Source organism: Oncorhynchus clarkii, chromosome 10 (assembly GCF_045791955.1).
Source record: "Oncorhynchus clarkii lewisi isolate Uvic-CL-2024 chromosome 10, UVic_Ocla_1.0, whole genome shotgun sequence".
In the NCBI taxonomy this organism is placed as follows: domain Eukaryota; kingdom Metazoa; phylum Chordata; class Actinopteri; order Salmoniformes; family Salmonidae; genus Oncorhynchus; species Oncorhynchus clarkii.
The window spans coordinates 51,899,768-51,912,915 of NC_092156.1; the positions used below are offsets into that span (position 1 = coordinate 51,899,768).

The following is a 13,148-nucleotide window of genomic DNA, read 5'->3' on the forward strand; positions in this document are numbered from 1 at the left end:
AACATCTCTGGAGAGACTTGAAAATAGATGTGCAGCGACGCTCCCCATCCAACCTGACAGATTTTGAGAGGATCTGCAGAGAATAATGGGAGAAACTCCCCAAATACAAGCTTGTAGCGTCATACCCAAGAAGACACAAGGCTGTAATCGCTGCCAAAGGGGCTTCAAGAAAGTACTAAGTAAAGGGTCTGAATACATATGTAAATGTGATATTTCCATTTTTATTAGTAATACAGTTTAAACATTTCAAAAAGCCTGTTTTTGAGTCGTCATTATGGGGTATTGTGTGTAGATTGATGAGGGGGAAAAAACGATTTAATCAATTTTAGAATAAGCCTGTAACATAAATTGTGGAAACAGTCAAGGGGTCTGAGTACTTTCCGAACGCACTGTAGTGTACTGTATATTATGACTGCCTAGCTATGAGCTTCAGACAGCTTGAGTAGAACGTTCAGTCTTCCAAAAAAACATTAACAAAAATATTGTGACAATGTGCAACCCATAAATAGTGTTGTGTTGCTCTGCCTGCCTGCCTTTCATGCTGTAGTAGGGAAACCAAGTCCCCCCTAGAATAATTCATAGGAGCTAGAATCAATAGAGCAGGTTTGATATGTGAGTTGCAAAACAAGGGAAGCAGAACAAAACAGACAGGTGTCGTGTTCCAACCAACCTTCGATAGGAAGGACTCAGATTTTGTACCCCAGAAAAGTTTTATTTTTGTGGTGTGGTAAGCGTAGGTGTACAGGTAGTATAACGTGTGTGTGTGAAAGCTAATGTGAAATATTGGTGTATTTCCTCTTAATTGGCTTGTGTGGTGCTACGTGTCTCCTCCACGTTGCCCAGGCCAGAGTGAGTGGGGAGTCAGGATTCGAGCAGTGGGGGAGGGGGGATACTCCATGTAGGCCAGGAGGTTCCTCGTGAATTAGCCATTTCAGCACTATAAGGCTCTGCTAGTCTGTAACCAAATCCTCCACTCCTCGTACCGTCCGGGAATAAGATCCCCCACATCCAGCCTGTCTATGCTGTGGACCTAATAAAACCTCTTACAACGTTATACAACTAGACCAAACTGTGTCCCAAATGGACCCCTATTCCCTATAGGCCTCTGGTAAAAATAGTGCACTATATAGGGAATAGGGTGTGATTTGGGACGTCTATAGCCCTAATCACATTAGCACCGCCAAAACCGTCGGACCTCTAAGAGCTTGTCTAGCATGTCTGTAATCACTACAACACTGTTTCCAATGTCTCATCATCGCTGTTCACAGCTTTATATAGAGCAACACCATCCCTACATTACAAACTGATTGTCCAGGTCATGTCCTTATGGAGTAGGCCTGGCAGAGTTTGTTTTTGACAGTCAATCAATGTCAGTTTGTCACGTCATCATTCACTCAATTGCTTGATAATCTATCACTTTTATTACATTTCAATACTCAAACCTCCAAGCCCATGGCAGAGAATTGGGTTTATTTATATCCCATGGTATGATAACATAACATGGATCTATTCTGCCCCATTTGCTTTGGGATTTAACAGAATATCCAGCAAACCAAAATTGTTTCTGTGAAAGTTCACAGAACATTTGGTAGGTCGCAGCAAATGTTCTCATAACACATATACTGTCCTGTCATGCTTATGACTATAGAATATTTGTATAGAACATTTGTCTGGTGTTGCAAGAACTTTCCTAGAACCTGAAACAACCTGTTTCATTAGGTTGTTGGAACAGTCTGGTGAGAACATTGTGGGGACATCCTTAAAGGCATGTTCCCAAAACACAAATACTGTCCAGTTGTGTGGATGATTCTACATTGTTTCTTCTATAGTGTAAAAAATAGTCACCTGATGTTGCAAGAACATTCCTAGAACACATTTCTTCTGTCTTTTGTGTTTTTGGAACATATATTTTGGGATCTCCATTCTGGGAATGTTCTTGCAACAAGAGGTGAATGTTTTATACAAACGTTGTATAATCATCAGCATGACTGGAAAGTTTTTGCTTTAAGAGAACATTTTCCGCAACCTCACAAATGTTCTGGGAACTTTCACAGAACCAATTTTGGTTTGCTGAGAAACATGACTGTTATTATATTTTCTGGAAACCTAATAGCTTTTGGGGAATGTTCTGTGGTGGTTGTTACAGATGTTGTGCACAACATTTTAGTGAATGTTAGAAGAATATTCCAAGGATATTTCCTAATGTTAGATAAAACTCTAATTAGAACTTAATGGGAATTTTAGGCAATGTTCTGGGAATGTTCCCAGTTTGCTGGGTAACCTACTTGTAGAATCTCATCTCATATACACACTCATCACAATAATAACATGTGTAATAATTACATAATATCTGTAGTATTAAAGTAACTGACAGTTTCCCCCCTCTTTTCCAGTCTGTTAGTATGGCTGAGAGGACGTTAGAGACGTCTGTCTCTGTCAGCATCCCCATGGAGGAGACCAAACTCCCTGGGGGTGTGGGAGTGCCCACGGAGGCCCCGCTGCTCACCCACCTAAAGAAAGTGGAGAACCACATTACGGAGGCCCAGCGGTTCTCCCACCTGCCTCGGCGCTCTGCTGTGGACATAGAGTTCACTGAGCTGTCGTACACCATCAGAGAGGGCCCCTGCTGGAGGAGGAGAGGTACTGCAGCCCACACACCACCCAGACATTATGCACCACCCCTACACCACACATACTAAAGATAGATAGGTAGCTGAGCTATACATCCACCCATACACCACCCCTACAAAAACAATACAACAGGGTCATATTTGTTAGGGCGCACTGTAGCAAAATGTCTTCCAGACTCTTATTGGACAAGTTCAGATAGTCCCTCCCTGTTTCAGATAGTTTTCTTTCATTTGATCCCTAATGAACATGACCCTGATAACATCACAGAGCATAATGGCCAAGTAATGAGAATCTTTATTTGGTGATGGCTGTATATATCGTATAGATTAATTTATGTATCTACAGTTGAAGTCTAAAGTATAAAAGTCTAAAGATTACATACACTTTAGCTTAATACATTTAAACTCAGTTTTTCACAATTCCTGACATTTAATCCTAGTGAAAAATCAATTTTACGTCAGTTAGGATCACCACTTTATTTTAAGAATGTCAGAATAATAGTAGAGGGAATTTTTTATTTCAGCTTTCATCACATTCCCAGTGGGTCAAAAGTTGACATACACTCAATTAGTATTTGGTAGCATTACCTTTAAATTGTTTAATGTGGGTCAACTGTTTCGGTGTAGCCTTCCACAAGCTTCCCACAATAAGTTGGGTGAATTTTGGCTCATTCCTCCTGACAGAGCTGGTGTAATTGAGTCAGGTTTGTAGACCTCCTTGCTCGCACACGCCTTTTCAGTTCTGCCCACAAATGTTCTTTGGGATTGAGGTCAGGTCTTTGTGATGACCACTCCAATACCTTGACTTTGTTGTCCTTAAGCCATTTTGCCACAACTTTGGAAGTATGCTTGGGGTCATTGTCCATCTGGAAGACCCATTTGCGACCAAGCTTTAACTTCCTGATGTCTTGAGATGTTGCTTCAATATATCCACATAATCTTCCTGCCTCATGATACCATCTATTTTGTGAAGTGCACCAGCCCCTCCTGCAGCAAAGCACCCCCACAACATGATGCTGCCACCCCCATGCTTCACGGTTGGGATGGTGTTCTTCGGCTTGCAAGCGTACCCCTTTTCCCCCCAAACATAACGATGGTCATTATGGCCAAACAGGTCTATTTTGTTTCATCAGACCATAGGACGTTTCTCCAAAAAGTACGATCTTTGTCCCCATGTGCAGTTGCAAACCTTAGTCTGGCTTTTTATGGCAGTTTTGGAGCAGTGGCTTCTTCCTTGCTGAGCGGCCTTTCAGGTTATGTCGATATAGGACTCGTTTTTACTGTGGATATAGATACCTTTGTACCTGTTTCCTCCAGCATCTTCACAAGGTCCTTTGCTGTTGTTCTGGGATTGATTTGCACTTTTCACAACAAAGTACGTTCATCTCTAGGGACAGAACGTGTCTCCTTCCTGAGCGGTATGACGGCTGCGTGGTCCCATGGTGTTTATACTTGCGTACTGTTTGTACAGATGAACGTGGTACCTTCAGGCGTTTGGAAATTACTCCCAAGGATTAACCAGACTTGTGGAGGTCTACAATTTTTTTCTGAGGTCTTTGCTGATTTCTTTTGATTTCCCCATGATGTCAATCAAAGAGGCACTGAGTTTGAAGGTAGGCCTTGAAATGCATCCACAGGTACACCTTCAATTGACTGAAATTATGTCAATTAGAATATCAGAAGCTTCTAAAGCCATGACATCATTTTCTGGAATTTTCCAAGCTGTTTAAAGGCACAGTCAACTTAGTGTATGTAAACTTCTGTCCCTCTGGAATTGTGATACAGTGAATTATAAGACCTTACCATACCTATCTTGGTAGATTTTCTTACTCCTTGAACTCTTCTTATTCTCTCTGTGTGTCTGGAGTATCCAGCTCGAAGGACCAATGATCTGTATGCAACACACACACACACACACACACACACACACACACACACACACGCACGCACGCACGCACGCACGCACGTACGCACGTATGTACGTACGTACGTACGTCTGTCCTACCAGGCTGTATGGCTGCTGTATATTTGTGCTGTGTTCAGCAGAGTTTAGACACAATAAATAATTTACACTAGCAGCCTACCCTCCAACCCATCTTACGATGTACGATACACCCAGGTTATGGGCTACGCCAGGCAGACAGACTGGCCCAATATACGATTGATCTGCTCATTAAATATTAACGGCATTTAAACCCACCAGCCTGATTAATGAGCAACTTCGGAGCCTTGGAGTCTCCAGAATGACACAAAATGGTTCTGGTTGGCCATACCTCTCTGTCAGGACAACGTCCTCCTTAGACCAAACCCCTACACCATGTCTTTGTGTCCTCTACAGGTTCTTCATTTATAGGCTACATTTATCAGCATAATAATACAGTATGTCTGATTTTGTCATACATCCTATCTTTCTACTGTTGTTTATCTCATGTTCTATTGATGTCCATTATGGGTGTTGGGTAGATGTGTATTCCACTGTGTTTGTAGAGGGGCTCTGTGCATTCCACTCGTAGATAACACAACCACAATCATTGAACATGAAGCATGGTGTTGCAGTAAGTCAGATCCACATTCCATCACTGCTGTTGTTGGTCTTATGTTATTGATGTCCATTAGGGACAGTGTGGTGGAAGTGGTCCAGTACCTTCATGTCTAGTAGTAATGATAGTAGAGACAAAAGGGGCAGACAGTAATGGAATCACATGGTCAGACTGGGAGACAGTGTGTGTATGCGTGTGTGTGTGTACGTATGTATAGAGCCTGCATGTGCACATTCGAATGTGCATGTGTACGTATGCGCCTGTGTGTCTGGGTCCAAATGGGAAATGGGGTAGAGAGAGAGATTCCTGACTGAAGGCTGGTCTGATCGATAACTAACCCCTTTGTTCATGCATTGAATTGAAACGTTGTTACATCAGCATTCTACATTCAATCAGTGGTTTTTACCCACTGTTTTGTTGTTCAACTCTGCATGTAGCTAACCTCTCCTAGCCTTTCCCTGTTATCCATATACACATGTAAAGGTATGTCTGTGGTCTGTGCCCTTATTTATATGTGTAGCTACATGTATTGTAGCCTATCCCAGTATTGTATGAAGAAGTGGTGTCTGTCTCCCATAGAGGCTGCATAGGTTATTCAGTTCATTGAGAGACTATTTACCCCTTCAGTAACATAGATATGCATAGATATAGATATGCATAGGTGGATGCCTAAGATAAGATAATGACTGTGTTGTCCCTGTGGGGAAATACAGGAGGGTGTGCATACATAATCAAAACACAATCAAGCATAGATAAGGATATATACAGGCAATACATACAGGTTGAAAAAGTGCAGTTCATGAGCGATCAATGATTCATCTGTAAATGTTTTACACTATACACATCAGTACATGCCATCAACTACAAAAGCAACTGAAGGCCAGCCAACTGGTTCTACTAGTGGTTTTTAATATAGGATTGTACAGTATTGTATGGAGAAGCTGAGTCTCTCATATAAAAGCTGAATACTGTATGCTATTTTGAGTCTGACTGACTGAAACCTTCCTGGCATTAGCCCTATTTAACCCTTCACTGCCTCGTATCTCTTTCACAGACTCACTGCATCCCTAGAAGGCTCTACTACCTGTTACTTTTCATTTGGTTCAAATGTCATTATAGACTGAGCAATATTTTTTGATCTTCCTTTTTGAGCCACCTAAACATTTTTCCTTCATCAAAATGAGCAGAGAGAATGAGAATGAGCAATAATGTGATGGTGTGGAGCAGAGCATTGTGCTCCAGGATATGCTTTTGCACCCAATAGATATTATGAAGATCTCAGCAGAAGGGTGGGGGGAAGGAGGCTGTGGAGAGGGGCCCAGGGAGAGGACTGTAATATCGCAGGAGTCTGTGTGATTCTCAGAGAGAACAACACAACACATTAGGGTGAAGAGAGAGCTGTAATAACAGCTGACTTCTGAGATTCAGCTGAGAGAGAACTCGGAACATGAAGGTTGAAAAGGAGCCGTAATATCTGAGGATTTTTGTGGTTCACATGAAGTGGAACAGGATGCATAAGGAGAGTCAATCAGTGAGAGCACCATTGCTTTGATTGGTCGGCTCTCGTGTGGAGTAAAGACCCAGAGATGTGAGGGTCAGGTGGGGCATGGCAGCCACCTCTTCTCATTCATTTTTATAGTCGCCTTCCCTGTGATGCCCATTTATGCCTGGGAGGATGGATGAGGATAAATAAGATTACGGATGACGTAACGTCAGTTCAGGCACAGAGTGTGTGTGTGTGTGTCATTTGAAGCTGAGGAGAGGGGGTGGATGGCGTTCTGAACAGGAGAGCCTAGAATGGGTCCTGTCATGCAGCCCCCCCCCCCCCCCCCCCCCCCCCCCCCCGCAGGTGTCTGGAGCTCTTCCTTCTGTTATTTCCTGCTATCTGGTCCACACACGCATACACACACCTGGTCATTTCTACACTCCTCACGTCCCACAACGGCTCTGCTTCATTCACAAGGCCTGTGGAATTTCAGCTTGTAGGTAGCTACTGGCACTAAATCATCTATATATATTGAGTATGGTTACATGCACACAATAATACTATTATTTTGGATAGTCAGATTAATATAATAGTTTTGTTTCAAACATTTAAATGCTTTGCAACGAGAACGACTTCCCTAATAATCCTGTTTACAGTATATGGACACATCTGAAATCAGGCTTGCTTGGACTGAAGACTGTGTGATGCACTATGATCTCCTGTGCTGTACCACAGAGAGACTGAAAGTTCCAGACTCCCCTGAGCCCATAGCCACATGAGAGCAGTGTAAGGGAGGCGGAAGAAGGGTGTGTGGGTGCGTATGTGCGTCTGTGCCCACGCATGTGTCTGTGTTTGTGCGTGTGTCTGTGTCTCGCTGCGTGAATGGGCAAGAGTCTTACCGTATGTGACATAAACAATGTGGAGGAAAGTCATCTCACCTCTTTCTATGACACAGCAGACAATGTGAGGGTGAATAACCACATCAGTATGCGACATCAGCAACTCAGGGTTAGACACTCCACCCGCAGCAGTAGGCTAGATCATTAGTATGCGCTACACGCAGAGGAAGAGCTATTTCTCTGACAGGGGGCTGCTCCCCTGTCTGTCTGTGGTGTATCCAATGGATGTAATACACTGCAGGGGAGGGGGAGGAGGGGTGAGGATGGGAATGGCAGCCATTAGACATCAGGAGGAATGTGCTGGGGATGAAGAAGTGTGTGTGTGTATGTATGTGGTGAAGGTGACCTGTAATATTGCCAGAGGGTTTCAGTCACACTGGTTTCAGTCAGACTCTAAATAATCTCTGTGAACTGAATAACCTATTCAGCTTCTATATGAGAGACACAGCTTCTCCATACAATACTGGGATACAATACTATACAATACTGTATTAAAATACAGCAGGCTGGTATTCAGTTGATATTGTAGTTGACAGAGTGTACTGATGTTTACTGTATAGTGTACAGATTAATTGCTGATTATGAACTGCACTTTTTCTACCTGTATGTATTGGCTGTATACAGTGCATTTGGAAAGTATTCAGACCCCTTCACTTTTTCCACATTTTGTTTTGTTACAGCCTTATTCTAAAATGGATTAATGTAACGTTGATGCAGGGAGTCAGGAAGCAGGTGCAGTTAGTGAGTTTAATATTAACGAACATAGAACGATAGAAAACAAGAGAAACATCTGACAGGAAACAACCAATAGTGCCTGATAACTGATAACAAAAGAGTGCTCTATAAAGGGTAAGTAATGAGGGAGTAATGAAGTCCAGGTGTGACTGATGATGAGACGCAGGTGTGCGTAAGGATGGATGGCCAGGACCGGTGGTTAGTAGACCGGCGACGTCGAGAGGAAGAGCAGGAGTAGACGGTGAAGGTGGAATTCTCGGATGATGTTGGGATCTCGAATGTCGTCCACCGGAACTCAGCACCCCTCCCACGACATCGGGAGCCCAGGAGTGATCTGACAGCAGAGGCAGGGCTCCCCTCGATGTCCAAGGGAGGCAGAGGGGTGTCGTGGGGGACGGCATCAGCCAGGACACCAGGAACCAATGGCTTACGGAGGGAAACATGAAAAGATCCGGTAGTTAGTGGGGAGTTGTTATCTGTAAGTTACCTCGTTGACCCTCCGGAGGACCTTGAAAGGCCCCGGGGACTTACAAAACAGGCGGAGCGGGAGGTTCCTGGACAACAACCACCTGAGCTACTGCCTGTTCACACCGCTATCATCCAGAAGGCAAGGTCAGTACAGGTGCATCAAAGCTGGGACTGAGAGAAAGAGAAACAGCTTCAATCTCAAGGCCATCAAACTGCTAAACAGCAATCACTAACTCAGAGAGGCTGCTGCCCACATGGAGACCCAATCACTGTTTAATCACTGTTTACTCTTTAATAAATGGATCATTAGTCACTTTAAACAATGCCACTCTAAATAATGCCACTTTAATAATGTCTACATATCTTACATTACTCATATCACATGTGCAGTGGGGCAAATAAGTATTTAGTCAGCCACCAATTGTGCAAGTTCTCCCACTTAAAAAGATGAGAGAGGCCTGTAATTTTCATCATAGGTACGCTTCAACTATGACAGACAAAATTAGGAAAAAAATCCAGAAAATCGCATTGTAAGATTTTTTATGAATTTATTTACAAATTATGGTGGAAAATAAGTATTTGGTCACCTACAAACAAGCAAGATTTCTGGCTCTCACAGACCTGTAACTTCTTATTTAAGAGGCTCCTCTGTCCTCCACTTGTTACCTGTATTAATGGCACCTTTTTGAACTTGTTATCAGTATAAAAGACACCTGTCCACAACCTCAAACAGTCACACTCCAAACTCCACTATGGCCAAGACCAAAGAGCTGTTAGAGGACACCAGAAACAAAATTGTAGACCTGCACCAGGCTGGGAAGAGTGAATCTGCAATAGGTAAGCAGCTTGGTTTGAAGAAAACAACTGTGGGAGCAATTATTAGGAAATGGAAGACATACAAGACCACTGATAATCAGATAATCAAGATAATCAGATAATCTCCCTCGATCTGGGGCTCCACGCAAGATCTCACCCCGTGGGGTCAAAATGATCACAAGAACGGTGAGCAAAAATCCCAGAAACACACGGGGGGACCTAGTGAATGAATCCTGCAGTGCCAGACGTGTCACCCTGCTTAAGCCAGTACATATCCAGGCCCGTCTGAAGTTTGCTAGAGAGCATTTGGATGATCCAGAAGAAGATTGTGAGAATGTCATATAGCAAGATGAAACCAAAATAGAACTTTTGGTAAAAACTCAACTCGTCGTGTTTGGAGGACAAAGAATGCTGAGTTGCACCCAAAGAACACCATACATACTGTGAAGCATGGAAGCATCATGCTTTGGTGCTGTTTTTCTGCAAAGGGACTAGGACGACTGATCCGTGTAAAGGAAAGAATGAATGGGGCCATGTATCGTGAGATTTTGAGCGAAAACCTCCTTCCATCAGCAAGGGCATTGAAGATGAAACGTGGCTGGGTCTTTCAGCATGACAATGATCCCAAACACACCGCCCGGGCAACGAAGGAGTGGCTTCGTAAGAAGCATTTCAAGGTCCTGGAGTGGCCTAGCCAGTCTCCAGATCTCAACCCCATAGAAAATCTTCGGAGGGAGTTGAAAGTCCGTGTTGCCCAGCAACAGCCCCAAAACATCACTGCTCTAGAGGAGATCTGCATGGAGGAATGGGCCAAAATACCAGCAACAGTGTGTGAAAACCTTGTAAAGACTTACAGAAAACGTTTGACCTCTGTCATTGCCAACAAAGGGTATATAACAGTATTCAGATACACTTTTGTTATTTACCAAATGCTTATTTTCCACCATAATTTGCAAATAAATTCATTAAAAATCCTACAATGTGATTTTCTGGAAATTATCATTTTGTCTGTCATAGTTGAAGTGTACCTACGATGAAAATTACAGGCCTCATCTTTTTAAGTGGGAGAATGGCACAATTGGTGGCTGACTAAATACTTTTTTGCCCCACTGTATATACTGTATTTTATACCATCTACAGCACCTTGCCTATGCCACTCAACCATCGCTCATCTATATACTCATATGTACATATTCTCATTCACCCCTTTCGATTTGTGTGTAATAGATAGTTGTTGGGAATTGTTAGATATTACTGCACTGTTGGAACTAGAAGCACCAGCATTTTGCTACACTCGCATTAACATCTGATAACCATGTGTAGTTGACCAATAAAATTGTGTTTTATTTGGTGGAGAGCCAGACGCGATCACCAGGATGGAACACGGGAGCCTCACTGTGGTGGTGATCCCTTGCTCTTTCTGATGGAGGACGGCACGCTGTCTCACGTGGGCATTGTTCCATACCTCTTCTGCATGCCATAACCACTCGTCCACCGCAGGAGCTTCGGTCTGGCTCGGAGTCCACGGAGCCAGGGCTGGCTAGAACACACTGGAAGGAAGTCAGCCCGGTGGAGGAATGTTGCCATGAATTCAAATAAAATAAAATAAAATGTATTTATATAGCCCTTCGTACATCAGCTGATATCTCAAAGTGCTGTACAGAAACCCAGCCTAAAACCCCAAACAGCAAGCAATGCAGGCGTAGAAGCACGGTGGCTAGGCAAAACTCCCTAGAAAGGCCAAAACCTAGGAAGAAACCTAGAGAGGAACCAGGCTATGTGGGGTGGCCAGTCCTCTTCTGGCTGTGCCGGGTGTAGATTATAACAGAACATGGCCAAGATGTTCAAATGTTCATAAATTACTAGCATGGTCAAATAATAATAAGGCAGAACAGTTGAAACTGGAGCAGCAGCACGGCCAGGTGGACTGAGGACAGCAAGGAGTCATCATGTCAGGTAGTCCTGAGGCATGGTCCTAGGGCTCAGGTCCTCCGAGAGAGAGAAAGAAAGAGAGAAAGAGAGAATTAGAGAGAGCACGCTTAAATTCACACAGGACACCGAATAGGACAGGAGAAGTACTCCAGATATAACAAACTGACCCTAGCCCCCCGACACATAAACTACTGCAGCATAAATACTGGAGGCTGAGACAGGAGGCGTCAGGAGACACTGTGGCCCCATCCGAGGACACCCCCGGACCGGGCCAAACAGGAAGGATATAACCCCACCAACTTTGCCAAAGCACAGCCCCCACACCACTAGATGGATATCTTCAACCACCAACTTACCATCCTGAGACAAGGCCGAGTATAGCCCACAAAGATCTCCGCCACGGCACAACCCAAGGGGTTGAATTCTAGGCGTATCATTCCAAGGAAGGAATCGGGCCCACTGCTACTGCCGGTCCTGGCAGTGAATCATCCGGAACCTCCCCAGCTCCTGGTTAATCCGCTCCACCTTCCCATTAGATTGAGGCCGGTACCCGGAAGTGAGGCTGACCGTGACCCCCAGCTTCTCCATGAAAGCACTCCATACATGGGATGTGAATTGAGAGCCATGATTGAAGACGATATTCCCCGGAAGGCCATAGTGCTGGAAGACCTGCTGGAACAGTGCCTCGACGACCTAGAGAGTGGTAGGGTGACCAGAGAGAGGGATGAAACTGCATGATTTTGAGAATCTGTCCATAACCACCAAAATGATGGTGAACCCATCAGCGGAGGGGAGATCAGTGACAAAATCAATGGAACGATGAGACCAGGGAAGGTGAAATACTTTACCTGATGAAGCGTGCCAAGGAGATTTAAATTGTGTATGTAATGGATGTGAAACGGCTAGTTTAGTTAGCGGTGCGCGCTAAGTAGCGTTTCAATCAGTGACGTCACTTGCTCTGAGACCTTGAATTAGTAGTTCCCCTTGCTCTGCAAGGGCCGCGGCTTTTGTGGAGCGATGGGTAACGATGCTTCGTGGGTGACTGTTGTTGATGTGTGCAGAAGGTCCCTGGTTCGCGCCCGGGTATGGGCGAGGGGGCGGTCTGAAGTTATACTGTTACATGTACACACTGAACATGTGTTGACATGAGTTGACACAGCATCGTCCTGCGCCAAAGTGGGCCACCAGTATTTCTTAGAAAGGTGTTGAGTGGTGCTGGTGATACCTGGGTGTCCAATGGTGAGGGATATGTGTGCCAAGGTCAGCACCCGATCTCTGACCCCAATGGGGGGCGTAGATGTGCTCCGGAAGGCAGGTGGCAGGAGTGGGTTCCCTCTCCAGAGCCTGTCGGATGTCCACATCTACGTCCCAAAACACGTGGCCATTGATACGGGAGGACTGGGCTGGCAGACACTCATAGGGCCCTCCACCGACGTTGAACTACAGGGTGCGGAAAAGCAGGTCCTCCGGCATCCTGGACCCCAGGCGGTAATCCTCCTCTCTGACCAGCAGAGGGTGGGATTATGGAGTTGGATCCACGGAAGGCGAAGGATGACGTTGTGCACAGGTGCGGCGGTGATGAGGAAAGAAAGGCTTTCCTGGTGCTTGGGTCCCACGGTGAGGGTGAGTGAAGCTGTGATGT

General features: G+C 44.6%; 1 protein-coding gene across 2 annotated transcripts in view; it reads left to right on the top strand.

Annotated features, from left to right (window-relative positions):
* Positions 1–13,148, top strand: part of LOC139418747 (ATP-binding cassette, sub-family G (WHITE), member 4a) — a 37,459-nt gene that overhangs the window by 4,461 nt on the left and 19,850 nt on the right. The window contains exon 2 of one of the 2 annotated variants that reach the window (XM_071168420.1): positions 2,394–2,640. The exons of the other annotated variant lie outside the window; for it this stretch is intronic. Coding sequence (XP_071024521.1) covers positions 2,394–2,640 — 247 coding nt within the window. The remainder of the gene's footprint in view (positions 1–2,393; positions 2,641–13,148) is intronic. 2 annotated transcript variants of the gene reach the window in all.